The sequence below is a fragment of the Pteronotus mesoamericanus genome, unplaced genomic scaffold (genome assembly GCF_021234165.1).
Source record: "Pteronotus mesoamericanus isolate MK-2021 breed Mesoamerican mustached bat unplaced genomic scaffold, CSHL_Meso_final contig_163, whole genome shotgun sequence".
In the NCBI taxonomy this organism is placed as follows: Eukaryota; Metazoa; Chordata; class Mammalia; order Chiroptera; family Mormoopidae; genus Pteronotus; species Pteronotus mesoamericanus.
In genome coordinates this window covers 19130816-19158782 of record NW_026555064.1, presented here as the reverse complement: position 1 = coordinate 19158782, position 27967 = coordinate 19130816, and the positions used below count along the sequence as shown (strand labels likewise).

The 27967-nt window shown below is 43.0% G+C and overlaps 2 protein-coding genes across 5 annotated transcripts in view; both read right to left on the bottom strand.

Annotated features, from left to right (window-relative positions):
* BBS7 (Bardet-Biedl syndrome 7) overlaps window positions 1-12951 on the bottom strand; it is a 34026-nt gene extending 21075 nt beyond the window's left edge. For both annotated transcript variants that reach the window (XM_054563523.1, XM_054563531.1), the window contains exons 1-7: window positions 12751-12951; window positions 11344-11409; window positions 7565-7627; window positions 5883-6058; window positions 3158-3344; window positions 1154-1226; window positions 644-760 (exon numbers count right to left, since the gene is read on the bottom strand). In XM_054563523.1, the coding sequence (XP_054419498.1) occupies window positions 644-760; window positions 1154-1226; window positions 3158-3344; window positions 5883-6058; window positions 7565-7627; window positions 11344-11409; window positions 12751-12786 (718 nt within the window). In that variant the 5' untranslated portion in view covers window positions 12787-12951. The remainder of the gene's footprint in view (window positions 1-643; window positions 761-1153; window positions 1227-3157; window positions 3345-5882; window positions 6059-7564; window positions 7628-11343; window positions 11410-12750) is intronic.
* Window positions 12952-16302: 3351 nt separating this feature from the next.
* The window catches only part of TRPC3 (transient receptor potential cation channel subfamily C member 3), a 47712-nt gene continuing 36047 nt past the window's right edge, over window positions 16303-27967 (bottom strand). For 2 of the 3 annotated variants that reach the window (XM_054563504.1, XM_054563505.1), the window contains 3 exons: window positions 26462-26545; window positions 18233-18308; window positions 16303-17266 (listed from right to left, as the gene is read on the bottom strand). In XM_054563504.1, coding sequence (XP_054419479.1) covers window positions 17100-17266; window positions 18233-18308; window positions 26462-26545 — 327 coding nt within the window. In that variant the 3' untranslated portion in view covers window positions 16303-17099. The remainder of the gene's footprint in view (window positions 17267-18232; window positions 18309-26461; window positions 26546-27967) is intronic. The other variant, XM_054563510.1, reaches the window with a different exon arrangement.

Sequence of the window (27967 nt, the reverse complement as noted above, 5' to 3'; positions counted from 1 at the left end):
CTTTTCATCCGGACCTGAGCACGAGTGCCACACCTCGTGAGGCCGCCGCCCCCTCCCGCCCAGCGCTGCGCCCCTGCAGGCGGCCCCTCCGACTTCCCGCAGGCGCCTGGCTGAAGCTGCCTTATTTACTCATTTGTGTATCCTCTGTCTCCCCTAACAAATGGCGACTTGTTGAGGGGATATATATATGAACGACCATGCTGTCCTTGTAAAGGCCTATCTCACTACCCACCAAGTCAGATGTAAGTTACCCTTAGAAAAGGACATGTCCCTGAGAAAACGAGTAATTCCCCGAACCCCCGCCCTTCTCCCTCGCCTCAGACCAAGCACTACTCCGAAATCCAACCCCCTCCGCTGCGCAGTGAAAAGCGGAGGGGGCGCAGAATGAAGTTACAGGTAGGCGTTCGCCCCTGAGAGCCCATCTGCCCCAAATCACTCTCTGTATCTCATTTTAAAAAACGATGCCAAAAATATGGTAGCCCTGGTAAGTAATGAACAGTAAACACAGCTGCGGTGGCTCCGGGAATAGCCAGCCTGTTCCATATGTACTATGGATAAATAAAACAGAACGGGCTATGTAATCTAGGGTATTTCATTTGATAATTACCAAAATTTCAGAATCTGAACTATATGAAAAACATACCTCCCCTCTTCTTCTCGTTTCGAATTTCCCACTTGTGCACTGGCTTGGATGCAGTGATCTGCGTAAGTCCGAGTTTCCCGTCCGATGTTCCAAACACGAGGTCTTCTCCAGAGTCACCTAGTTAGAGTCAACATGTGCTTGTCCCACCACTCATCTTGTTAAAATATTTTCATACATATGGACTTTCATGTAATAATCCCGTTTAAAAAATATACAAAGACAGAAAACTTAACTCGGGAGGATGGTTATATAGTCATGTAATTTTACAACCATTTGAGCTTCCTTAGCATCTATTTTAAGACAAGAAAACTGAAAATTAAAGTTCAATAACATTACTGCGAGTGACTGGCAAGTTGCCAGACAACACCGTGGTCTCAATTCAAGTTCACGTTCCTTCTACAAGTCCCCACTTCCACTTCAAACATAGCTGAAAGGCTCAGAACCTGAAGCGCCTCCACCCCAGGCTGGCGCACTGCCCGCCGGGCCGTGTGGGGCAAAAGGCTGACTTACCACCATCCCCGTCGAGCAGGGCCAGGACAGCGGGCGGGCCAGGGACTTCGACTTCGTAGACCACGTCAGACCCCTGGGGGAGAGCACGCATTTTAAAACGGAAGCGGGATACAGAGTTACAAGAAAACAGGCACGCAGGAGTAACGTCAATACTCATGTTAAGGAACTCCAGAATAGAACTGCAGAAAAAATTAGGTCATGAATTATGACTTGTGTTTGTCAGCAATTTTGCATGTGTTAACACATTTTAAAATATAATATATAAAATGTAAGGATCAAGATGATAAATATTTAAAACAGTCTCTACTTTCAGTGCTTTTCATTTTAAATGTCTGTGCGCCTGAAACTTGTCGACATTAGGACACCGGTCAACATCCTAATGAAACTGCCCGGGAACACGCTTGCTTCTGGCCAACCAAAGGGCTTTAACAGAGCGCCCTCGGCCACTCACACAGGCCCCCGTCCCTTCCTAAGAGAGGCCCCGGCCTTGGCTTTGGGTGCTCCCAAAACTCTCTGCGTGGGAGGCAGGAGACCTGCATTTAGATGAGGAAGCAGGTTAGGCCCTTTTGTCATTTTTCCCATGTTACCACTGGTAACGCTTTTACTTAGTGCACAGTATTTGCGAAACTGCAAGGAATGAGGCGGAAGTACTCTTTCTCTCATGGAAAGAACATCTATGGTAAACCATTCAATGAAAAAAATATGCAAAATTACAGTAAAAAATTTAAATATATGTAACATACATAAGAGAGCCATAAGCTTTATCTTTTATTTAAAGTAACGCTTAAAGATTTAGATATCCACCTATAACTACATAAGCACAACAGGACACACACAGACTGCCTGAAAAAGGCCACCTCTGGGGTAGCACCCCACAGCACGGCGGATGGGAGCCGGGAGGGCAGGGCAGAGACTGCCACTTTCTGCTTCCCATAAATCCTTAGTGGCTTTTTAAAAAAAAAAAAAAAAAAAAAAGCTTATGGGCTTCTTAATGTAAACGAAGCAGAATCCTAGAACTCAGCCACACCGCGTTCTAAGTGAATGCCAGCCCGTTCCTGCTAAAAGTTGTATACAAACAACTCGGACTTGGGAGCCCAGGCAAGGGGAGCAATGAACCGTTCTTGCCTCCGAAATGAACCTTAAACATCACTTAATTCCGAAGGAAAAACCTCACAGAACCACTGATGTTTCCTGTTATAAAGGCCATGCCACAAAGCGGGCACCGGCCAGGAAGTCTGAGCGAGCCAGCGGTGCCCGGCGCAAACAGCGCAACCCTGTCCAACCACACTGCCTTCGGCCTGCATTTTAGAACCAATTCATCCCCCCGGTTCTATGTTACTTGCACTTAAACTTTATTTTATGGGTCCTGGTGTGTGTATTTTATTGAAAAGTTAGTTTCAAGAAAACCTAGTCATTACTATCACTACTTATACAATGGCTGTAAGCAGCTGTTTTGGCAAATTATGGTTTTTCATGCTTCCTCTATCACTCACTGATCCAGCCAATATGTACTGAGTACTTACTTTGTTCCACACACAGTCATAAAGAGCAGATAAACCCAAATGGTACAACCCTCATCTCAACTATCCCTTGTTAGAGCCCTTCAATTTGCTTTGTTGGGAGAGGGGAGGGCAACGGAAAAAGCAACAAAAACAAAAAAGGAAAGTATTATAAAAACTGGAAAGAGTTCTTTGAAGGTACTCCATTCTGATTGCTGGTAGCTCAAAAATCATGCAGGTGGGGAAACCTATCCTTTGTACCATGTAAGCCTCTCTAAAAACTTGCCCAAGGTTTAAACACATTTGCCTCAAGTAAAAAAAAAAAAAAAAAAAAAAATTAGTTCATCAATTAAAAAGTATTATTTTTAAATTTCCAGGCATAATTTTAGGTAGAGCATTTAAAAGTGGTAGTAATCAATAAAGTAATGTATCTCAAGTAGACACTGTTCATCAATATTCATTAACCTAAGTTATGAAAAATTATAAAAGTGCAAATAGCAGCTACCTGTAAAACTCTGAGAAGTCTGTCCTGGCAGGCCAACACTGGAGTAACACGAGACAACTTTTCCACTGGAAGGCAGATGACGTCGTTGATTTTGTCCCCGGAAAGGTAATAATGTTGGTCTTTGCAGTCACAGTAATGGTTATAGATATAACTTGCACTGAGGAAGAGGTCTGAGCCAGAGATGTGCCTGAGAACATCAAAAGTACTTTAAAACACCCATATTTTTAAAAATAAGCATAAAAATCTAAATTTTTTTGGAGAGGAAAATAAAAGTTTATTTATACAGTTTTACTATCATTTTATCACAGCCCTAATGAATTTCCCCCTGCTTTTTTTAGCTTTTTGGTAGAGCACTGATTTTAACACTTGAAAATGAGGATCTTAAGGCCCCAGGCTTCTCAAAAATTGAGGTCAGAACAACTGAAAACAAAGACAAGATAATGGTAAATGTCTGTATCTGAAGACAAATAATCCATGAGAAAGTAACTTTCTGATGTGTACCATGTGCAAAGCACTGTCCTAGCGACCCCCATGTATGAGTCCCTATGAACTAGGGACCATGATCATCCTTCTCCAGCTGAGTAGTAAGATGTTAAGTCACATGCCTAACGGCACCCAGCTAGCGGACAGCCAAGTGACTGCCACCTGGGCGGTTGTAACTCCGCCGGCTTTCTCACCACGACACTGTGCTGCCTAGAAGAGTCTATTTGACGTGGATCTACTTTAAATGATAAGCAGTGGAAAAAATGTCTTCATTAGAATTGCATATTGAAAAAAGAAATGAAAACCAGTTCATTTCAAACTATATTTAGTAAAATTTAGGTAATAATTACAACTATGCTCTGAAATCGTAAGACTGGATCAAGTTTTCAAGGGAGGAGCCGACACTTTTTGACAAACACTATGCACTCATGTGCATCTCTCACTTTTGTTTGCGATTGCCATGCGGTCATGAGGAGACTGCTGTGGTTTTCCTTGAAGGTTCCACCTCCTCTCCCCTCCAAGGCACACTTACAGTTCTCCCCGGCACCGAGATCATTCCCAGTCCTGCGGTGATGCTCCCTGAGCTCCTCCTCCTCAGCTACTGCTCAGCTGGCCTCACTCTGGGGCTCTGCATCTTGTCTCAGTCAACCTCTTTACATCATTTCTAGCAACCTAATGAAATTCCTTCTCTTTTTCAAGATCTGAAATTTCCTTCTGAAATTCACCTGTTATATTTGCATTGCATTGTCCAAAGTACTAGGCGGCAGTCACTATCGTTGACAAAAGTGAGACAGATGGAAACTTTCAGCTGGGAAGGATGCCTGAGTGGTGACCACTTTTGTAAGTGGTCAACTTCCTTACTGAATATTTTCGAGTTATAACCTGTTTTCCTACACAATCTTATTAAAATGTGGAGACTCTGATCATATATATATATATAGGTAAAATATATACAACCTTTATTGTATCTTTTCCATTACCATTTAGTTTCCTTACGCCCCTTGAGATAATTTTTCAAACATTAAGCCAATGACCTTTTCACCCCACAAGTGCCACTCCAATAAAAACACTTTAAAGGCGTGACTCCTGGCTGCAAACATAGTCACGGGGACGCCAAGTACAGCCAAGGGAACAGAGTCAGTGTGCACGGTGCTGGGAATACCGGCGTAACACTTTGTAAAGCACGCAACGGTCTAACCATTATGCTGTATGCCTGAAGCTAATACAAAATAATACTGAATGTAAACCATAATTAAAAAACAAAATTAAAAAAAAACTAGACTCATCTTCCCAATTCTGTCCACATATTTTCTAAATGTGGAGGTACACTAATTAATTACTTCAGCACTTCGATTTTAGTATTTCACAATTCTCATCGGCCACGTTGGTCTACAAGAGCATTTCCGAAGAACCACACTTCGGCCAACCCACTGGCAGCACTTCCAGCCGCCATCGTTCATTCTGGTCCAACCCACCGCGCTCGCGTTTACAGCCCAGATGCCAGGGCACAGCCGGGCACTGAACAAGCGCCGCGCCACACGGGGCCCGGGAGCGGGCGCCGGCCGCCACGCCGAGGTCGGACCGCTCATGCAGCTCGGCTGCGGCGGGCTCAGGTGAAGGGCTTTTCCTTTCACCCGCTCCTAGCGATTCTGGGTCAGCAGGCATGAGGCAGGACGAGGGATTTGTTGATGTAAGCTTCCAAGGGATTCCCTGAGCAGCAGGGACAGTATGTAAGCCCTTTCCAGCCCATGGTTCAAAAACTAAAATTTTAACTGCAAAATCTCCCATTTCAGGAAGCCATTAAAGGGGCTATTTTTCTCCGAGAGTCCCCCCGACCCAGCTGAAGGCATACCCTATGGGCAATCGCCGACGTGGACGACTCGCCTTCTCAGAAAAGGATGCCACCTTGAAACCAGAACTTTCAGAGGCAGCCGAGAAGCGGAACCTTACATGTCCGGAGATTTTTTCCCACATTTTTCTTTTATACTTTGATCATGAATCTTAATTGAACCAACCAGTCAAAAATAAATGTATAAATATTGTAAAAGTCTTAACAAAAAACATTTCAACAACCAACTGACTTCATATTGATTCTAGGTCAAATTTAATTTCTGACTTATAAAAATACCTTTAGTCAATTTTATGTCCCAGGGAACCTGTTAAGATATGATACTTAATCAAATGTCACCTATCCAAAACATTATAAATGTATATAGAAAAGGAAAAAGGAAAATAAACATACATAGCTTTAATGCTTTCAGTGAGGTTTGTTTCAAAAGAGAGGAACTGTTTCCCTCTTTTTGTGAAACCCCGAATCTCAGATCCTGCAGCAATAAAAATTTTCTCCTGGGGCGTGTTAAGCGCGCCTCCCAGTCCCAGCCTTGCGATCTGCTGCCCTGGTAAGGTCTTGAACACGGCCTGCAACACCATGGGGGAAAGATAAGTAGACACACTTATTGTAAGCATTTTCCTCTGCTGTGCAAATGCTGGCATCTTAAACTTACCAAAATGCCATCGTTCCACTGTACAGGAATACTTTTAGATACAAATACATTTACTTCAGTGGGGTTTGTTGCTAAATATCTTCAGACTTTGGAATACTTACTCCCACACGCATTTCAGTGGCACCATTAAAATCTGGGGGCGGGGGAGGGGGGCTGGAGGAAAGAAGGTGAAGGGAGGAGCCAGAGGACACGCATAAGCCGCACACAGACAACAGCGAGGTGACAGGCGCGGGCAGGGCTGGGTGGGGGCGGGCCAAGAGCAGCGGAAATGGGGAGGGATGTCAGTAATAGTGTCAATAATACAAATAAAGTTTAAAAAAATCTGAACTCTTACAACACAAAGTGGAGTTCACTAAGCAGCAGCATTACATCACTAACTTGGTTAAAAACACAGAATCTCAGGCCCAATCCCAGATCTACAGTATAAGAATCTGCACTTTAACAAGATTCCTCAGCTGGTCCCAACGGACATGTCTTTACACTATGAGTATCTTTTTAACACCAATCTCTCCTGATTTCTTTAAAAGTTTTTTAAGTTTTAAGAGTATAAATGAAGAACTAGATAATTTACTGGAAACCTTGACTTACTATTTCTCTATTTAATGGGAAACAACACGTGTATTAATTTCTTCCTGCTTGTTTTCCATTTTATTATCGCCATCAGATTCTTCTCCTCCCCTGCGACTTTAAAATATCTGAGAGGATATGTGAATATTGGAAACACTGAGTTTCTGATAGCTTTCACCCTCTTCACCGTCTTGTAAATCCCATGTAAAGTACAGTGCCTATGAGTCCCCTATGACGTGTAAATTACGATCTGTGAATATGACGATGTGACGGCGGAGGTGACGGGACGGCCACTCCCACAGTGCCACACTCTGTCCCGAAAGCCTCCAGCCTAGCAGGCCTGACAGATCTTCTCGCGGCTCTGAAGCAGGGGGGCACCGTGCTGGGGGAGGCCCGTGAGAGGAACTGTGGGGGCCTCGAGATGCGGAGCCCACCCTGACTCACAGACAGCAATCGAGGGGGGGACCTCGGTCCTACAACAGCAAGGACAGCCACGTGAGGCTGGCATACGACTCCGAGCCTGGGGAAGGAACCAAGTCCGGCTCATGACCGTGTTGCAGCCAAGAGGAATGGGGAGCCCAGACTCCTGACCCACAGAACTGAGACAGCAAATGTGTTGTTTTAAGCCTCTAAGTTTGAGGTAACACAGCACAGAAAACGAGTAAATGGTGTTTTACAAATAGCTGGCAAGTGACTCTTGTGCTGTCTGTAGCTTTGCCCTTTACATAACTATTTCCCTCACAACCCATTTTTCATTGTATTTTAGAAAATTTTTAACTTAGGATTATTCATTAAGCAGTGTGTTTCTCTTTTAGAAATTCCCTTTCCCCCCCTGGAAACAAGCTATACATACCACTGCTTCTCCTTTCTTCATGCCAAAGCACAAAAGTACCCCATCATGATCTCCAATAACCACCTGTAATACATCAAGGAGAATCTAAAGTTATTATTATTCCCTATTAACAATGTATGTAGAAAACAATATTCTCAATATATAAATTATGATTTTTGAAAGCAGAAATCAGAAAATCTAGGACACCCCCATAAGAAAATCCTCCAAAGAATTATAGGAAAAAGCCAAAGAGAAGTTCGTGGAGAGTCGTTACACAAGTAGCTGGCCACATGTTCTGTCCCTACAATGTAAACAGAACAAGAGAATAGGGACAGAAATGTCACGGAAGTAAATGTTTTTTCCCTTAACTGGAGCATAAGAACATCTTAAGGTTAATTTTCAAAACATTACCAAATAAGGTTATGACTGACCTGTTTGATATTTTTAAAAACCTTTTTAATGGAAAAATTTTAACATCTGCAAAAGTGAACAGACTATTCTAAAGATTTCCCATGTATCCATCACTCAGCTTCAACAATGACTGAATGTGGCCAATGAATTACTCTGAAGTGAACAGACGGAGATTTTAACATCTCTTTCTCTTAAATTGATAATCAAGAAGACAAAAGGTAAGAAATGGATTAGGAAAACACTTACCTTTTATCTAATATATATGCACACATTTACATATGGAGGAACGTGCGTGCATGTGCACACGCGTGTGTAAGTCATTCATCCCAAAAATTAAAGTATAAATGTTCACACACAAAGGAACATTAAAAAATTGGCCAAGTATTAGGATATAAAACAAGTCTTAAGTATAAAAACATTGATATCATGCAGACTTTGTTCCTAGGCTACTGATTCTTAACTTTCTGCGGGGATCACAAACCCCTTTGTGTGTGTGATGGAAGCTGTGGACTCTCCCCCCGGGACAATGAGCATTCACAAATAATTATGTTCACATTTGCAGATTCATGGATCTTGGAAAAGATGAAAAATACATAGTTAAGGTTTTACTTCTTGACAATACACTATTCCAATGATTTGTAAACAATCTATCACATGGATTCCCAAAGTGTGGTCCCTAGACATCTGGAAATCAACAAGAACCTTTTAGGGAATCTGCCTGGTCAATGGCATTTTTCCAAGTAAAGTCTTATGTTCCTTTTTCACTAGGTTGATACTTGCAATGGCGGTACAGAAGTAATGGTGGGTAAAATTACTGGTATCTGGCAAGAAACAAAATAATGACAGCAAACTAAATTGGTAATCTGTAATTTTCACCACCATTTGAGAGTTGAGGAAAAAGAAAAAAATCCAGTTTCATGTAAGAATGTCCTCGGTGAAGCAATAAAAATTATTACTTTTATTAAATCTTGACCCTTGAATATATGTCTTTTTTTGGTCTTTAACTTCATTCGAAACAAGAATACATGTCTCCTTAATATCTAGCATGAGAAACCAGGAAGTACCCATTAAGCACTTTTGCTGCAACCCAAACAGTCTTTAGGAAGAGCACTTGTATCATTGCGTGATGAGCTGAACCACTCACTTTTTTCAAGAAATACCACTTTTAAGAATGAACGAACAATCAACAATTGAAGTGAGCTTGTTTTTTCAAAGGAAAACAACTGACAGTATTTGCTAACATGGTACAGTTTGAACTTTCAAGTGAAAGTAAGTATTGGGATGGCCAAAAGTTCCATTTATATATTATATTTTTCCCATAATATAAAAGACACATTTTTCATTTTCACCAACAACTTTATTGATTAGGATATTTTGAGTACGTCGGCTATCTCCCATGTGGTCTCATGCTGATTATTCTCAATTAATGTCTTGACTGACTTCAGGTGGCCTACTCAACCATGGAGCGTCGTCCAGCGAGACCTCTCCAGCACAAAACTTTCCAAACCACTCTTGACATGTTCGATCGTGCACTACGCAAATCTTTTTTTGTGTTTCAATTGTGTTTTCATCTTTCTTGAAATAATAAAGCATAAAACACTGAAAATGTCACTTCTCTTCCATCTTTAATATTAAAATAGCCACAAAAAATTCACCAATTTTGATGTTTTTAAAATGCACACAGATATGACAGCTGTCACAATACAATCTAACGAAACTGTTTTAAATGAAGTTAAAGATAACTAAGCGCTACTAGAGCCATATTACAGGAAAAAACAAACAAACTTGCTGGCCAACACAATGCTTTGGAAGACTTGTACCTGCCACAGCGAGACTGGCAGCCTCACCATACTTAACTTTGCGGATGAGACTAGCGGCGACACTAATAGATGTGACATGTTTGATGTTCTATAATAAAATGTGTCAACATTTGGAAGATTTGTGTAACTCGGAGGGACAATAATCTCAAATAACGGTTAAGGATGTTATAAATTCATGCATGAGTAAAAGATCCATTCAAAATACAAGATGAACCAATGGATTTTAAGGATCAAAATATGAAAAATCAATCAATATGGTTTGAGATTCCACTTTGTACCTAATGTTTAAGGGACCACTATTTGTCAAATGTAGGTATAGCCTCAAATATGAAGAGTGATAATTTTCTATAAAAAGGCAGTTAAATATTCCTCCCTATTTTCAACTACGTATCTGTGTAAGCTAGATCTCTGTCATGTACTTGAACTAAAACAACACATCACAGCAAAATGACAGGAAAACAGATAAGAGAATCCAACTACTGTTGCTTATGCCAGATGAAATAGTTTGCAAAATGTAACACGATGTCACTATTCTCACTAAATTTTGTTTTTGAAAATAGTATTTTTCATTAAAATGTTATTTACATAAACATGTAGTAGGTTTATTATTTTTTAAATAGTGATAGCCCTGGATGGTGTGGCACCATGGATTGAGTGCTGGACTGCGGAGCAAAGGGTCGCTGGTTCCATTCCCAGTTGGGGCACATGCCTGGGTTGCAGGCCAAGTCCCCAGTAGGGGGCAAGCGACAGGCAACCACACATTTATGTTTCTCTCCCTCTCTTTCTCCTTCCTTTCCCCTCTCTCTAAATATAAATAAATAAAATTTTTAAAAAAAGAGTAATAAATATTTTAATTTCTTAGTTTGAATTTTAATACAGTAAGTATTTATATTTATGACAGAAATAATTACATAAACAGAAGTTCTTTGGGATCCTCAATAATTTAGGATAGTAAAAGGGTCCTAAGACCTAAACGTTTGAGATGTGCTGATCTAGTGGACTGAATATAACAAATGACGATCAGAAATCTATTGACTTATCTTGACAAATGTTGATATATCAGGATACTGTATTTACTTTGTAGCTATTGAAACATCCTAGTAGTCTCCCAAGAAATTATGATTGTCTTGGGGACATTTTAATTGTCTTGTCTAATAAGATCAATATATCCATAAAAGTCAATATCGTTAAATATAAAATTTAACATTAAAATACTTAATTGCTCTTGAAAATATAAGGTTTCAAAGGAGCATTTTTCTCTATATTCAATTGTGTTTTACATTTGTTTCATATACACAATCTGGGGCACAAGAGCACACACAGGGTAAATTATTTCCAGAAAAATGGAATATAGTTTTAATTAAGTTTGCTTATATTATTTACTGTCTATAATAATGTCCAAAAAACTACCATTTGTAAACATTCCTTGGTATCTCAACCGCTGTTCAAATTATCAAATGAATAAATTCATTTCCATGCTGAAAGGAGGAACTTACCCCTGACGAAGGACCCGCAACCCCGGCCTGTGTCAGAGCTAAGGGGACGGGCAGAGCCGGGTGTCTACAGTACCTTTTGCGCCGCTCTGTGTCTTGCAGCCGGAAGCAGCTTCATGGTCTTCTGAGAGGTGACTCCCACCTAAGGGAACACAGCAGTGCCCAGTGGGTGCCATCGGCCATCTGTGATCTGAGTCACTGCCTCAGAGATCAGCAGAGTCAGATCGCAGTGTTATTTTTCATTGTTACCAGCGACGAACTTACCTAATGAAACAAGCTGCAAACATCAGAAGACAGGAAACAACCCCAAAGAGTAAAATTTCCGCTTATCAAAATTTATGTTGTCAAGCCCCCCCCCCCCCAAAAACTGACATTACTGACAAGATATTTCATGAAAATATATTTCTAGAAGCCTTTTATTAGTTCATGCAGTTGTTAGAGAGAGAGAGGTGTTATAAAGTGATTTAAACATCTTTGGAAACAGAGTAATTATTAAAAATGCAACAGATTTTTCCTAAAACACCAAACATCCTGATGGCAATGACGTCCAATAAAACTGAAGCTGAAGATGATTTTACAGAAGGTGCGGGAGATAAAAACAGCCCTGCACAGATGGCTACGGACGAGCTGGAGAAAACAGCCCATCAGGGAAGAACTCACATCCAGTGTGGTCCTCTCTCTGTTATTCTCTACGCGGGGGCGTTATAGTGTAAAAGGCTGTATGTGGATTTGCATTTTGAAACACTGATCTAGCCTGGGGCGGGAAGGAGGGCCTGGAGGGAGGCGCCGCGGGAGGCTGGGAGCTGATTCCTGGATCCACGTAAGGGCGGGTAACGGAGGGTGAGGAGAGCGCGGAAGGATGCGGCCAGCAGCGGGAGCCTGGCGCCAGCAAGGTGGGGGCGGGGGAGTGCTCCGCGAGACTCCTGGGCGTGGGGGCAGCCGGCCCGCCAGCGCGCATCCCGGTGGCCCGCCCGGAGGCGGAACGCGAGCGGCTGGGGCCCGCGCAGGGAGCAGAGGGGCGGGGCGCCGGGTCCCAAGCTGCGCCTGCTCCGCGGGCGGAGGCGGTTTCTATAGCAACTGCGTCCTCCGAGCCCCTGGGTCCTCATCGGTCAAGGGGCCTACTTCGAGGACTTTCATGGGGATTTAGGTGTTGTGGACGTTGTTGCATTGACGGCGGTCTGGCCGGTGGGGTCCCGCGTACAGTACAAAATAAGGGGCGCTGCGAGAGGGGCTGAGGAGGGAAGGGGGTTCGGGGTCAGAGGGAAGCGGGGTCGCGGCGGGGCCCGAGGCGCCAGCTTCCTTCCAAGTTCCCGTGGGCCGTCACGGGAGAGCCGGAGCTGCCCGGGGGGAAGGCGACCCGAGGGGCCGCTCCCGGCCCTGCAGGTCGCCGCCGGCCCCCATTTCCCGCGACCGCACAACGTCAGTGGGAGCACCGACCGCATCCCCGCGGGTAGCCGGGCCCGCCCCGCCCCCTCGGGCTTACCTGTAAATAATCCGCTCGGTGCAAATGCAGTTCCATGCCGGCAGCCAGGACGCGCCAGGCAGCGCCGGGCCGGGACGCACAGAGGCTGCCGGACCCCGGGCCTCGGAGGGGACACAGCTGTCGCCCTCTCTCAGGGGCGACCCTAGCTCCAGCGGCCTCGGCGGCGAGGCAAACGTGAGGCCTCGGGGCAGCGGCGTCCGGCGTGACGTCATACGTTCCCGCGAGAGGGCCGCGGAGGAAAGGAAAGCCCGGCCCCCTGTCGAGTTGCTCCAATCAGAGGCGGAGAGGAACTGAGCGCCAGTAGGGTGGTTTCCATGGGGAGCGGAGACGCAGTCTTGGCTCCACGCGCACCGCCGCCCTGAGCCGTACGTCTAAGTCGTCTTGAATGGAAAGGATCGAGGTGAAGACGGGTACGTTCGTACCTAGTTCTCTGACATTGCAAAGGGATCCCGCAAGGAATGAAGTTCCACCGTTATAGGCGTCAGCTTTTGGCAGCAGTTCTCCAACTTTTGGCCTTAGGACACCTTTATAATATTCTTAGAAACTTTTGAGGAACCCACAGACCTTTTGTTTCTATGAGTTATCTATTGCTATTTACCATATTAGAAATTATAACTGAAATTTTAAAAATATATCTTAAAATCACCACATAACTATTTCAATGAAAAATAACTATTTTTTTAAATAAAAAACGTAAAAAGACTAGCGTTCTGTGCAAATCGATTCACTGCCGACCGGGATAGTAAATAAGGGATTCCCAGGTCTACTTCTACATTCAGTCTATTGGTGTATGTGTGAATTGTTTTGAAGTATATGAAGGAAATGTGGTCCAAACTCAACGGGTGTAGTTTTTGAAAGGTTGGTGGCAATGTGGAATGTGGCTTCATCATACAACATCCCAAAGTCCCATTTGTGAATATCACCACGGATTTCATCGGAACAGATTTTAAGTATTGGGAAGCTGTTAATCTCAGACGGTAGATACACATTTTGCAAAACTCTACTTTGTGAGCAAAGGCTCAAATTTTAAGCTTTGGCAACAAATGTCAATAGTTTTCCTTGAAATATGTTCCCTTCTTCAGTTCATAAGAAAGGGCATGCCAGACAAATAGCCAAGTCTGAGTAAGCATGATTTGTCAGTTGTGCTTTCAAAAGAGACAAGTGTTCCAGGAAAAAACACAATGAGTTCAGCTGGCAGCCCAAGTAACAACACACCCCTGCTTTTCCTTGAGACGAGTGCACCTCGGCATTTAGTGGAAACGCTTTGTACACACTCACCATATCATCACCCAGAATATTTAAAAATACACTCAACAGTGAAGACTTAAAATGAACAGTTTTAACTGCTTCATAATGAATGTTTTTATATAGAACTTTCGTTTCCTGCCAATGTGGCATGAAGGCTAGAGACTAGTGCTCCAGTTTAAAGCCATTGCTTGGATTCATGCTTGAGTACCAGCAGCATTCACCTGCATGGCTTTTGTAGGCGAATAATGTTTGTGTCATGAAAATGCGTAGTTTCAAAATCACAGGACCCCTGAAGAGGCCTCAGGGACCCACAGACCACTCTGACCTGTGGTGACCCAGGATCTGACCCGGAGCTGACATTCCTTGATTCCTATCCATCAGTCCCTCCATTGTGCACGCAGTGTGCTCTGCCTGCAGAAATACCGTAGGTGAACAGGATACTGTCTCTTTCCTGGTTTATGGGGTCCACGAAAGAAGAGTTCACAAATGATTGTGAATCAAGAATTAAACCCGTGAAAAGAGTTGCTTCTTGGGAAGACACATTATTTCCAACAGAAGGATATGAGGTTTTGCCTAGGTTCCAAGTTGTTCCAGACAATTCTTTTTCTGAGACTAAAATAACCATATTAAAATAATGCCTTGAGATGGGTTAGCCGTGTAGCGATTTCAAAAATATATATTAATTTAGGCTCAACAAAAACACAGATAAATTTTAGAAGTTGAAAAATCTCCGTGAGGAGATACCAACACAGAATTGTACAGAATTTTATAGAATTTAGGGGGTTTGAATGCACATTGAAAAGAGAGGGCCACCATAACAAAGTCCCACAAGCTGGGTGGCTTAAACAGCAGAAATTCATTTTCTTACAGGATCTCTCTAGTTAGCAGTACACCATCAAGGTGTCAGAAGGGAACCAAACCAATTGCCTGAGGCATCTCTCCTTGACCATCTTCACCCTGTGTCCTCACCTGGTCTTCTGTCTATGTCCTCGTCTCCTGATAAGGACACCTGTCGTATCAGATTAAGACCCACTCTAATTTAATTATCTCTTTAAAGCCGCATCTCCAAATACAGTGACATTCTGAGCCCCTGGGGCAGGACTTCAACCTCGGGGTTTGGGGGAGGGTACAACGCGGCCCGGGACGGAGGAGAGCATGTGCGACCTGCGTTGAGTGCTCTGCACTTGTGGGAGGCACGGACTTGAACACAGGCTGTGCGCTTCATCTTATTCAAGACTCCAAGGGTCCGAGGCTGAGTGCCTCCAGTGGAATCTGACACGTTTCCGCTCAACATTTCCCCAACTCCCAGTCAGGAATATTACTCAATGTCCCATTCAAAAATGCCCACACTCGGAACCCTAGACAACACTGCCGGGCTGAGAGTACTGTCCTTATGCAAACTCTGTATCTTTACTGTGTTCATATGCTAGAGTAACATATGACAATGAAAAAATTCAATGTTTTATTCAGTTCTGAGGCATAACATAAAATACATAAAGTTTGAAAAACCTTTAAGACAAAGTACTATTAGAATAGCACAAAAGGTAATTAAATAGTCTACAATGGTAGCAAAAATGTATAAAGTTCTCTTCTTAATTTTAATTGTTTTAAGCCCCAAGACGTAGAAGTTAAGAAATTGCCTTGAAAGAGCATTATGTAGTTCCACTTAACGTTCATTTTTGTCTTCATGTCTAGAAAGCTTGCTGTGTGAAAGTAATGATTGTTTAAAGCATCATGTATTTAATTGGTGTTTAGGGCCTATGAAACTATCTTTGAGGTATGATCACAATTCGTATTCCTCTAAGACTTGACAGGAATAGAGAACCAGGATGTTAAGCATTACTCTATCAGACATTTAAACCTACCTGGATTTATTTTTTTTAGTACTTTGAGTGTTCTATGAGGCAAGGGAACCTACTGGCCTGTGTCCCCTTTCCTATTAAAGTCATGAGGCATCGTAGCCATTACCGGCCTTCAGCTCAGTTACATGGTAATTCAAATACAGACACATTGCAATCTGTTTTGCATAGAGAGTGTAACTGAAATGCTTTGAGCAGAAAAAGGATGTTGATCATCGGAAGCCAGGGCCATGACAGGTGTCAAAGGGAAGTGGGTCCCACCTGGCCATGCGTGGACACACCTCTCCAGGTGCCCCGCCACTGCTCTGCCCTGGTTCTGCCCAGGAGCGTGCCCCCCAAAACAGGAAGGAGCAAATGGGCAAGACAGGAAGTCAGCTGTTGATACCTTATTTAGCAATAAAGCATCAGAGGCAGAAATCGGGGGGTTATAATAAAATAACTGTGCAGAGCCCCCTTATAAAAAGTCCCCATCCCACTGATTAAAGTCACATGACTGAAAAATGACATACGAAAACCTAAGACAGAAAACAAACACTATATACTTTAGAAAAATCTTTAATGTGTCACTTTGAACAATGCTATGAAACTTAAATATGTAACATAATTATATTTTCTATTAACCCATTTCATTGTTAAATCCTTCCTTTGGGACTGAAAGGTTCTAGGACTATCAGTGATGCCAAAAATTCTAAGAAAATCTGACCAAGACTTTACTGCTTGTAAAATGTCTTCGGTCTCTATTTTTAAAAAAATCTCTTCAGCGCTTGGACAAAAGAGAGGGTGTGCTACATAGTGATGGCCTTTTTATTTGTATTTGTATTTGTATTTAGTTGGCAGTTCAGTTCAGTTGGTTTCAACAACATTTACTGAGCACCTACTTTGTACCAGGCACTGTTCTAGATGCTGGAGACGCAAAGATGAACAAGATGTGGTCCCTGTCCCCAAGGAGCTTCCTCACAGTCGCTTGGAGGCAAACAGATAGTGCAAAGATGTCGTACAGGTCATTCTCAAAGGGACAAAAATGGCAGTAATTGGGCCTTTAAATGCAATGGCTTGTAATTGTTCATGATGTCAAGGCAGACAATTCAAATGAAGACCATTCGCATGTGATGAAATGGTAAAATCCTTAATACCTAACTTTTAAAGATTCACATGATAAAGGTAGTTAGTTCTAAAAATTGACACCATGGTTTTTCAAGTACTTCACACTTAGAAACATTATCGCCCACATTTGTGCTCTGGTCAAAGCTGCCCTCCGGGGTCCGAGTCATTCACACCGCTGAGCGCAGGGGCCGGCTTCTCGCTGAGCTTGTGAATTAGAATGGCTAGTTCCTCGGTCGCTTGGCTTTTGTCCTCCAAAAGTTCATAACGAAGGCTGGAGATATCTTGCTTGATTTCTTTTAATTCACCTAAAGTATTTGTATTCAAAACAAAACAAAACAAAACAAACCACAACTGGTAATTTGCTCTCTGGATTTAGAAAAGAACAGAGTGAAAGCCATACAATGTAGATACGTTTGCCTCCTAACGTTGCCAAGGTAGATTTTTTCTAGGTCTCCAGGACTGGATTTGTGTTGGTTCTCACTCACGTATCCACAGATTTCTCTTCCACAAACACCACCATTGGACGGACTCAGCTTCGCAAGGGGCTCCGGGCATTAACCCAGTGCTGGCTTCAGAGCCCGCAAAAGTTTCGCTGCCTGCGCTCTCTGTTTCTCTCATCAGCACCAACAGGCCTGGCGGCCCGCATGGGGGCGGGAAGCTGTAATTTTCAGCATATTTCTCCAGGCTGATTTCTTTCCAACCCTGGGCCGGTTCTTTGGCCACACGCCAGCCTTTCCTGAGAAACTTTCCCAGTTCACACAGGTGCCCTGCCCAGGACTTACTGGGGAAAATCGGCACAGTTAAGAAAGGAGCCAAGGAGAAACATGAAAGGCAAGAGAGGAAAACAGATGGGAATAAGGGGTAGGGATTTCTTTTTGGACAAGAAAAGTAAAGATTTTTCTGAAGTGTGGATTCTGTTTGAGTCAACCATTACTTTACCTGCATCACTGAAAAAATGTTAACACTCACGTGAACTCATGAAACTACCAAGTAGGTTATGTAACGGGGAATTAAAAGAAAGACAGTAGTCTTCACATTCTAAGAATCAGGGTGTTCTGAGTGGTGATAAGTTGTTGCTGATTGACGTGTTTAAACTCTTTTTCTTTTAAAAAGACAGAACTTCAGAAACGTAACCTAAGATTCCCCTGTGAGTCTTAGAGGCACCCGAACTGTTACCCGAGCCTGGGTTTTTAAAGTCTCCTCCCACGTGAGGTTTTCCAGGTTCCCTATGTTACCTGGAAGGGGATGTCTCTCAGCCTGGAGACACTTACCTTCGTTCACTTCGTCGTTCTCTTTGTCCACTTGTGCTTTCAGGACATAGCGCTTGATAAGCCTTTTCATGATCTGCTGTTGGAGAAGAAGAGAGAGGTGCATGGCCACTGAGGCACACAAGCAACCTGGGTCCTAGCCTCCCAAGAGCCTCACATACCTGCAAAGCGAACGACTCGGGGAGCGACATTTTATATAACTGTCTGCAGATGAACCACCCACGTTTCAGAATTTAACTCCCTTTTACCTTCTGCTGAGACTAACTGCATCATTCACAAACACCTTCCCACCCCCAGGAACGGAAGAAGACGCTTTTTAAAAAGGTTAAGTTGGAAAGTTTGAAGTTCTGATTTCTTTTTTGCATATGAATTCTCTTCAAGGTGTGTTGGCACTACATTGTCATCTGTAGATAATACCTTATTACTCTGCCTTTTTTAAAAAAAAAACTGAATCTATGCTCACTAAAGAGAATTTGGAAAATACAGAGCAGAACAAAAGAAATGGAGTCATCGATTATCCTACCACCAAAGGGACTCTCGGTTGTTATTTTGGTGTATTTCCTTCCAACACCTTTTCTTGTGTTCTGTTATGTTGTATGCCTTCCTGTTGTAGCAAGATACAGTGTGAATATGTTCAGTCTAAATAAATGCTCTCATAGGATGACTGTTTATCCATATGGAAAAATTTACACTGGAGCTCTACTTTATACCATGCACACAAAAATTAATTCCACGTGCATCTTGATTGTGAAGGACAAAGCTTTTAAGTTCTTCAAAAGACAGTACAGAACAATATAAATTCAATGTAGAGCTGAATGTTTTCTAACATGATACAAAATTCTAATTATAATAGAAAGATTAATAAATTCAACTTTGTTACAATTAAAATTTCATTAAAACTTCTGTTGATAAAGGTACCATAAACAAAGTGGGAAGGCAAGCCACAAACTGGGAGAAAATATTGGCAATACTTGTAACTGATAATGAATTTGGATCCAAACTATATGAAGAACTTTAATTCCATATGAAAAACTCAGATAATCCAATAGAAAAAGGGGCAAAAGGCAGACATTTTACAGAAAAAGAACCATGAATGTTCAATAAATATATAAAATAGTCCTCAGCTCTTTTCTTGGGAAAATGCAAATTACAATGAAAAGGGAATTTTACATCTAAAAAGGGGAAAACAATTAATAAATCTTATAATGCCAAGTGATGGGAAGGGTGTGGACTAATGGGATTTTTATACTTTTGTGCAGCAATTTTCAACCTTTTCCATCTCATGGCACACATAAACTAATTACTAAAATTCTGCAGCACGCCAAAAAAAAGTATTTTTTGACAATCTAAGGGAAATGAGGTCAGTGTCCCTGACTAAATAGCCAGGTATTGCATGTTTTAAAAATTCTTATGGAACACCAGCTGAGAATCGCTGCTTCAGCGGCATGAGTGTAACTAGACCACTCTGCAAACAATCTGGCCTTTTCTTTTAGAGTTGAACATTGGCAGACCCTTCCACCCAGAAAGCCTTCCCCCTGGGATTATGCCTAGGGAGACTTGGCCTGTGCATGTGGTCCGAGAGGCCTAAACAGGAGGGCTGTATAGCAGTCCTGTCCAATATAGCAAAAAACAAAAACAAAAAACCCAAAAAATGAAACAAAGCAATCTAAGCGAGTATCAACAGGAGACTAGACACATTGTGGTATGTTACATAGTACAATGTCACCATGATCACTGATGAGATTAATGAGCCATAGCCACATACAACAATGTAGAGAGAATCTTAGGAGCATCAATGCTGAACGGAAAATGCAAACTGAATTCCCGAAGCACGAAATCATTCTTACAAATCCCAACAAGAAGTCAGTCTATCTAATGCATTTTTAGGATGATCTACTTGTGCAATGAGCCAATATTTATAAAACTTTAAAAGTTTTAAAAACTTTTAAAGGAAAAGGGAAACGCTTCTGGAAAATGCTAACATAGAGGATAAACTGAAAGGAAAAGATTGATAAATCTGACTCTGTTAAGACAATTTAAAACTTTTATAGATACCAATGAAATATAACCTTATATCAAATGGGACTTCTCCTATTGTCCTGGAATTGTTGCTAAACCCCAAACTGATGATGACCAAGGATGCTAAGTATCCCATGATCTAAGACAAGGTCGCCACTAGCAGATGGGGCCAGCCACCGCCCCTTCAGCCTTAGTGACAATACCCAGACCAGCACTGAACTCACCACGTGCTTACTCCTCACCCCCATAAGAAAAAGACTGAGACGTGAGAGGGATCATGAGCTTTGTCCCAGCACAGAAAGGAGGGGGTGCCCCCCAAGCCAAGGGAAGGGGCGTCCAAGGCGATCGCTCACAAAGGTGAGGGCTGCCTAAATGGAGGGGGCCTGGCGCCCTGCTCCCCATCAAGCGTCTGCCTGCAGACCTGCCCGCACGCTTGCTGAGCTGCCCCTGGCAACTGGCAGGGAGGAAAAAGGAACCAAGATAAGAGAGAAAGAGCCCTTGAGCCCTCCTGTGCTTTCTTCCCTTGGTGAACATAAATTTCCACTGGGCTGCATGGAAGGCCATCATCCCCATCAACGGGAAAGGGTCGTCTACTCAGTAGGCGGGCCTGGGACCATGGCTGTCCGCACGGAAAGGCGGACAGTTAGGTCCTCCCCAAGTCAGAGCCAGGTTTCCAGGGCAGGGAGCTGTGCAGGGAAGCAGCCAGCATGGCCTTTCAAAGCCTCAAAACACAACCCTGCCCAGTCCGAGGGGCGGCACTTTGGTGCCAGCCACACACGGGGACAGGGGACATCGGAATGTGGTCACTGGTAAGATGGTAGTGACCAGGAAGCAACTACAACCCCCAGTTAGCTCAAGTGAAAGGATGTCTGCCCCCTGGCTTCTTCCTGAATGTGGACCTTTCTTTTCTAGCTGAGTGAAAAAAAGTTGGCTTCAATTCTTAAAGTTTCCATTTCTTCATTTATTTTATGGCGGCAACAAAACTCGACTTCTAAATTGTGCAGATTAAATTATCAAATGCATGTAAAAGCGTAGTTCCCACTTAGAAGAGGTTAGCTCTTGTTAGTATTATTTGCAAAGATAAAATTTGAAGACTAAGATTGCTACATTCCCTAGTACAATCTCTCTAAACTATTTATGTAACATTATCTGAAACTGTGCTAGAAGAAGTCCATGAAAACTAACATTTATGGCCAGAGGGGTGATAATGAGAAAAGGAAATATTTGGAAAATTCACACAGCGTTCAGGATCCCTGGAAATATCCCAGGCAAAGCCCCTCGGATTCCTTCCCTCACCGAGAAAGGGACACATTTCTCTCCGTTTCATCTTTTAGCTGCAGGGGAAACTGTGGTTCCCATCTTAGCGCTTGAAATGAGGTACGTTTTCAGCTTTCCATGCATCCCACAAAAAACTTCACCTTAATTTTTACAGCTGAAGTATTCTTATCCACCACCGCACCAAACGTGAGCCTCTCTACAAGGCGAGAAGACACCACACGCTGGATGGAAATCCATGGCACATGACGCTGCTTGGAAACGGTCTGTCCCTTAGTTCATGTTGGGAAGACAACTTGTGTGAAAGTCAAAATGATGTGCAGCTCTGGTCAGGGGCAAAGGTCAGCTCCGTTGCCATGGCATTAGGTGATTCTTCAGAGATATTACAAAAATACTCTGAATTGAAATTATTGCATCCCAAAGGGACCATTTTAAAGGAGAAATCCCCATCTAATAGATTAAGACCTCAAATTTCTTTAAGGTAAGTCGTATATTATAATCACATGGCATAAAACAAAAATCCATAATAACTAAACCAACTGTTGTTATCACTCATGGAGTCCATGATAAAGAGATTTTATCTAAATATAATGAAGACATTTATCTCAAGTTTGGTGTACGTAGAGCTGACTGAAACTTTTTTCTCAGAGTTTCTCTTTTTCTACGTCACTTTTTGGGAGGCACAGAAGACCGCACCACTGGCACAGGGGACCCTCTTCCTTAGAAAACACAAAATGTGCAGAAATCCAGAGGTTCTTTTAGCGAGAATCATCTCATTCAGAAGCAAAACAATTTTCAGCCACAAGAAGTTTGAATTGAACCAGGAATTGAGGAATTTCTCTACTGCTTCTCAATTACTCAAAAGCAACAATTGAATCATAAAGAGAAAAACAAACTCCTTCTTCAATGGAACTCAGAAGCATCCTTATGCTTTTTTTTTTTAAGTAAGATTATATGAAGAGGCCAACTGGGGGTGTGGGGAAATGTTAAGAGCTAACATTCATTGCTGAGAACTTCCCTTGACCTTCTGATGTGAAGTCTACAGAAGCTTAGAACACAGCATTGAGGGGGAAATTATAAAGAAAAGTCATATTTTCCAGAAGTACTTGGTAAGATAGAGATGATATATAAGCTGAAAAATTTCAAGAAGGGAAATCCAATATCATTGCAGAAACAAACGGCAAATCAGTAGCACGCATCAAGATAGGATAAAATACAGTTTAGAGAAAGGAAGGCAAAAGGAGAAATGCATGAAAATTCAAGAGGAATAGAGGGGAAAAAAAGGGTAGCCCTGGAAGGCATGCAAAGAAGACTCAGCAGGCGTCTGGTTGGCCTCTGAAGAAGAAATCTCAGACAATGGAACAGAAACAGTGTTTCAAGATATAACTCAAAAAGGCATTCCGACATGAGAGAAGACTTGAATGTGCTGAATGTGCGGGTTGAATGGCCACACAGTGCGCCAGAACAATGCATACACACCCACCTACAGAACAGTCAAGAGCAAGTTATTGGAATTAAAAGATAAACAAACAAACAAAACCTGGGTCCTTCAAACCGCAACCTTAGCCAAGAAGCAAAAAAGACTGGCCTCAAACTCTCCAGCATGAACACTCTGCCGTGGGAGCGGGGACAATATTCACTAATGCATCAAGAAAATAAAGTCATGTCCCAGAATTTCACTGCTAGTCAGTATCAACATACGGAAGATAGAAACCAGTTGAGAACATGAAGTAACTCAGAAAACACAGTTTCCATGATCTCTTCTTGAAGACTCTACGAGAAGACAAATTGGCAACCAAGAGCAGAAGAGAAAACTATGGCCAAAAGCTGACCAACTGACTGCTTAATTGGCTAAAACAAAACAACAGCGGGTTGTTCTCCTAACAAGGTAGCAAAGGGGATCAAAAATCAGCAGAAGGCTTATTTTGAGCTGGAGGCGACTGAGGAGCCAGAAACGAGGAAAGAGATCTCTGCCCCGTCCTACCTGCCTAAGAGCAGGACCTCAGCCTCCCTAGGGCAGGTCTCGCCTCCCGCCTCCCGTGTCCTTACCAGGACAGAAAGCTGGCACTGGAGGGCTCTGCACAAACGGACCTTCCTGGAGCCGCCGCCGTCAGCCTGGCCCATCGCTCTCCATACGGGCCTTTAGGTACCTTCGCACAGTTCCCACCCCTGGGAGCCCAAACCTCTGCTCCTTCGTCTTGTGGCTTCTCCATGAGGGTCTTTAAGCCCCACATTCCAACTGCCCCTTGGAGTTACTCCTCTTCTCCGGTGCCTGTGAGCTCTGCGTGTGTCAATAAACTGGGATTCGCCTCCTGTTAATCTGTCTTTGGTTAGTTTAATTCACAAGCCTTAGGTACTGAACGCGATGGGCAGAGGAAAGTTTTTCCCTCTCCCACAGTTCTAATGATTTAACTGGCAACAATGGGGAAGAAGGATGCACATGATACAAGATAAATAAGCACACTGATTTTCTCATATTTTAGGGCCCGGGGTCAAAAGATAGCACTTGAAACTTGGAAACCAAGTAGCAGAGATATCAGTATGTGTCAAGACATAAAGATAAGCCCAAGACAAACAATACAATCCACCTCAGCAGCCACTATCACTTCTCTTCCCTGTTTCTGGTTTTGTTTTGTTTTTTGTTTTGTTTTGTTTTGTTTTGTTTTTTAGCTTGGCATGAGGCCACTTGGAATTGAAACTTTATTTCCTAGGTTCCATTGCAGATAAGCCATCTGTGCGACTTGATAGAAATTGCTCCGAGGAAGGAGGCCTAGCTCTCTTCCCTGTTGCCTCTAATTGTATTTCGAAATCCAGAAATAATAGCCAGGGCTCCAATAGCTTTCTTGAGCCCTGAGAAGACGCTTAGATGGCAAGCAGTGCATGGCACAGGAGAAAAGGCTCGGGTCCCTGACACCGTGAGGGACCACGCCAGCCCTGGACGGCCACCTCCTGGCTTCCTGAACGTGAGAGAGAGAAATTTCTACCTTCTTTGTGCCACTCAGTGGCTGGTATATTTGGCGGTTCTGTGTGATTTGCACCCAACCCAAACCTAATAAGAACGTTGTGAGGATTACTTTGAAATGATTCCAAGCACACGAGAGAAGACCTGAGCACAGGGCAAGGGAAATACCGTGTTCTTGAGAAGAAAGGCACAACATTATAAAGATGTCAGCTCATGGATCAACACAATCACAATAAAAATACCAACAGGATATTTTGCAAACCAGCCAAGCTGACTCTAAAGTTCAAACAAATAAACAAGACAGAAGAGCCTGAAAAATCATGTGAGAGTGCTGAAGTAAGGACTATGAATGTGTGTGTATGTATTTTATTTGTTTGATTTTGTTTTAAACATTATTTTCATAATTAAAATAATGTGGGTCTATGGCTTAGAAAGCCCAGAACTACAACTAAATAGATACAGGAATTTAGCAAAGGATAAAGGTGGTATTTTAAGCCAATAGAAAAGGTAGGTGACTCAACATGCCCAGCTGTGTCCTCGTCTGGAAAATAACTTGGAGTCCCTATCTCGCATGCTGCATCAAAACATGTACTATGTGGATCACATATCTTCAAGTAAAAAGAAACTGCAAAAGTACTAAATATATAAAAAAAATTTAAAAAATATTCTAATATGGTGGAAGGTCTTCCTAAATAGGACACAAAATCTGAAGTCATGAAAAATTTATAAAGTTGACTACACAAAAATCAAAAAGCTGGGGTGAAAAAACCCCTAACGATGAAAAAGACACAACATGCTGTGGGGAAAGTTCAGTTCATATCACAAAGGACTGATTTTCTTAAAATACTTCTTAGAAGAATTCCTCTTAATTGACAGCAAAAAAGCCACCCAGAAAGGCAAATATATATTGGATCTTCAGTATAGAGAACACTGAAGGTAAAAAGATGGTCAAGTTCATTTATGATAAAGAATGCAAAGTGAAACTACACTGTGATACCATTTTCACCCGTCTGGGCAAGATAAAAACCTTTGGGAGCACACTATTGCAAAATTAAAGCACATATGGGCCCTCTCATACACTTATTTTAAGAATTTAAATTGGCCCACATTCCATCAAAATCAATTTGATAATAGTTAAAAAATCAGAATGCACTTACACTTCAGTCAGACAATGCTACAGATTGGCACATTTCAAACATCACACAGAGAAGGTTACTTACTGCAGTACGGCTTGCAATAGCTAAAATTGGCAATAGCATTCATTCCCATCAACAGAAGACTGATACATTAAGTACAATCATATAATGGAATATAATATAACCATTAAAAAGTCAGGCTTTGGCTGTGTATCAAACAACTTGGCAGAATTTGCTGCTTCCAAGAAAACTGTACAAACAGACCTATAATCATTCATTGTCATCACCACACATTATAAATTCCTTGTTCCTAATTCTTCCGAACTTGGACACATCAGAAATCTAAAGACTGGATAATCAAAAATGACCAACCAGATGGGCAATAAAGGACTAGAACCTCTTCCGAGCTGGAGAATAGTGTTCAAACGTCACATCCAAGATCAACATGCAAAAGGTATTTTAAAGTAGTACGAATGAAACAACACAGCCTAAGAACCCATTTGAAACACGGATCGCCTGGAAGAAAAACCTGGAGAAATGAGAGCACGATTTTCCAAATACACCACCTCTCACCCTGCTTTCTCCAGCTCAAGGGGTCAGAGTCCTTTGGAAATTGTGGTAACACTTGGTTTTCAATATAGCAAAAAAACTTCCTCCTCAACTAAAAAAAGAAAAGACCTTGGGCTCTGATTTATAAAATTCCCTCCATATGTGAACATATTCTATTCTCTTCTATCCCCATAGTATGTCCAAAAAATCAAATTCTACTCACTACACACACATACACACAGAGACACATACAGAATTACAGACAAAGAGAAATGTCTAATGAATGCTTACCTGATACCGTGTTGGCTGATTGAGAATGCTGTTAAAACTGTGTGATTCAAAAACTCTCGAGTTAGACTGAGTGAAGAGGTTTAACTAGGAAAAAATACAATTAACCTAGTAAATTAGAATACATTCACTTGGAAATCAAAAACATCATCTACTTTATTCTCCTTGATAACATTCCTGGAGTCAACCCTTTGGAGGACCCTTCTGTGGAAGCCGAGTTTTGCAAGTGATTGGATGATATTTCCAAAGGTAAAAATCAACGTGAGCAGCTCATAGGCACCGATGTGTTGGCAGCGCGCGCTGAAACCGAGCCGATCGACTGAAAAGCCTCTTTTAAAGGTCGGCTCGTGCTAAGCAAGCATCGCTGCTCCTGAGCCCTTGGACGCTTTATTGCAATGAATTCAGGCACCTGGAAGGTGCGGCCGCGCAGGAGTGACTGCGCTTGCGCCGAGCCGTCCCGGCTCCCACGGGTGTGCAGAAACACACAAGTTCGGGCGGCGTCCTTGAGTACTTGGCCACCCACCACATCTACCCAAACAACACATCTTCCCGAGTGTCTTGGCCTTAGGCTGAGCCAGGTTCACAGCTTCGGAGAGAACTGGGCTAACGAATGTGGGCTTCCCTTTTTCTTTCTCAGCTTTAATTTGAGTGGGTAGGAACCAGAGGTAGGGGGCGCACAAGGTCATCGCCGCTCTGCTTGTGCAGCAAGGGGCCGCCTCTACCGGCACAAGGTGAGCTTGGAAGGCAGACCCCGAATGACTCAGGCAGTGTGGGTGCCGGTCGGCGGAGGGGGGCCCTCCCAGTCCGTCCTACTACCGCGCAGCCAGGAGGAAACCCGGCGGGTGAAAGGAGCGTCCCTAGGAGGCCCCCGACGTCAGCCTCTGCCCGCGGCCGAGGCTGGCTGGATTACAAAAGTTCTGGAGGCGCCGGCCGTTCTTCTAAAAAAGAAAAACGGACACGTGACTTCTCCCAATTTGTGCTCAATTCAGTACACAGACGGTGTCTGTTTCTGAGATTTTAAAAAGCTCCATGCACAATTTAAAAAATAAAATCAAAATGGCAGTTTTTAACCCGAGCAGGAGCTGGGGCATCCAGGGGCGTGGCCAGGACTCAGACCAGCCCTCCTTGCGTTTCCAGCAGCCCCTCCGAGGAGGACCGCTGTCCTTCCTGTCGACCGAGTGAGGCACGCCCCCTTTCGGGGTCCAGGCAGCCGCAGGCCACCTGCGTGCCGTCCCTGTTAGTACTTGTCCTTCTACATTAGGACAACATCAGGCTCGGATTCAGTGAAACCAGCTGCCTCCCAAAAGATGACTTTAAGGTGTGAAGTGTCAGAGCTGTGTCTTCCCATTCTTGGGAGGCCTCCTTTGAAAATAATAAAGCCTCAGTGACTAAATGCCCAGAGAAACTAAGTCCATTTCGGCAGTAGCAGAATTTGCCCAAGACAGCATTCAGAGCCTGGCCCCTTTAAGAGACCAGCCACCCTGGAGCAGCAGCAGCAGCGAAGGTGCA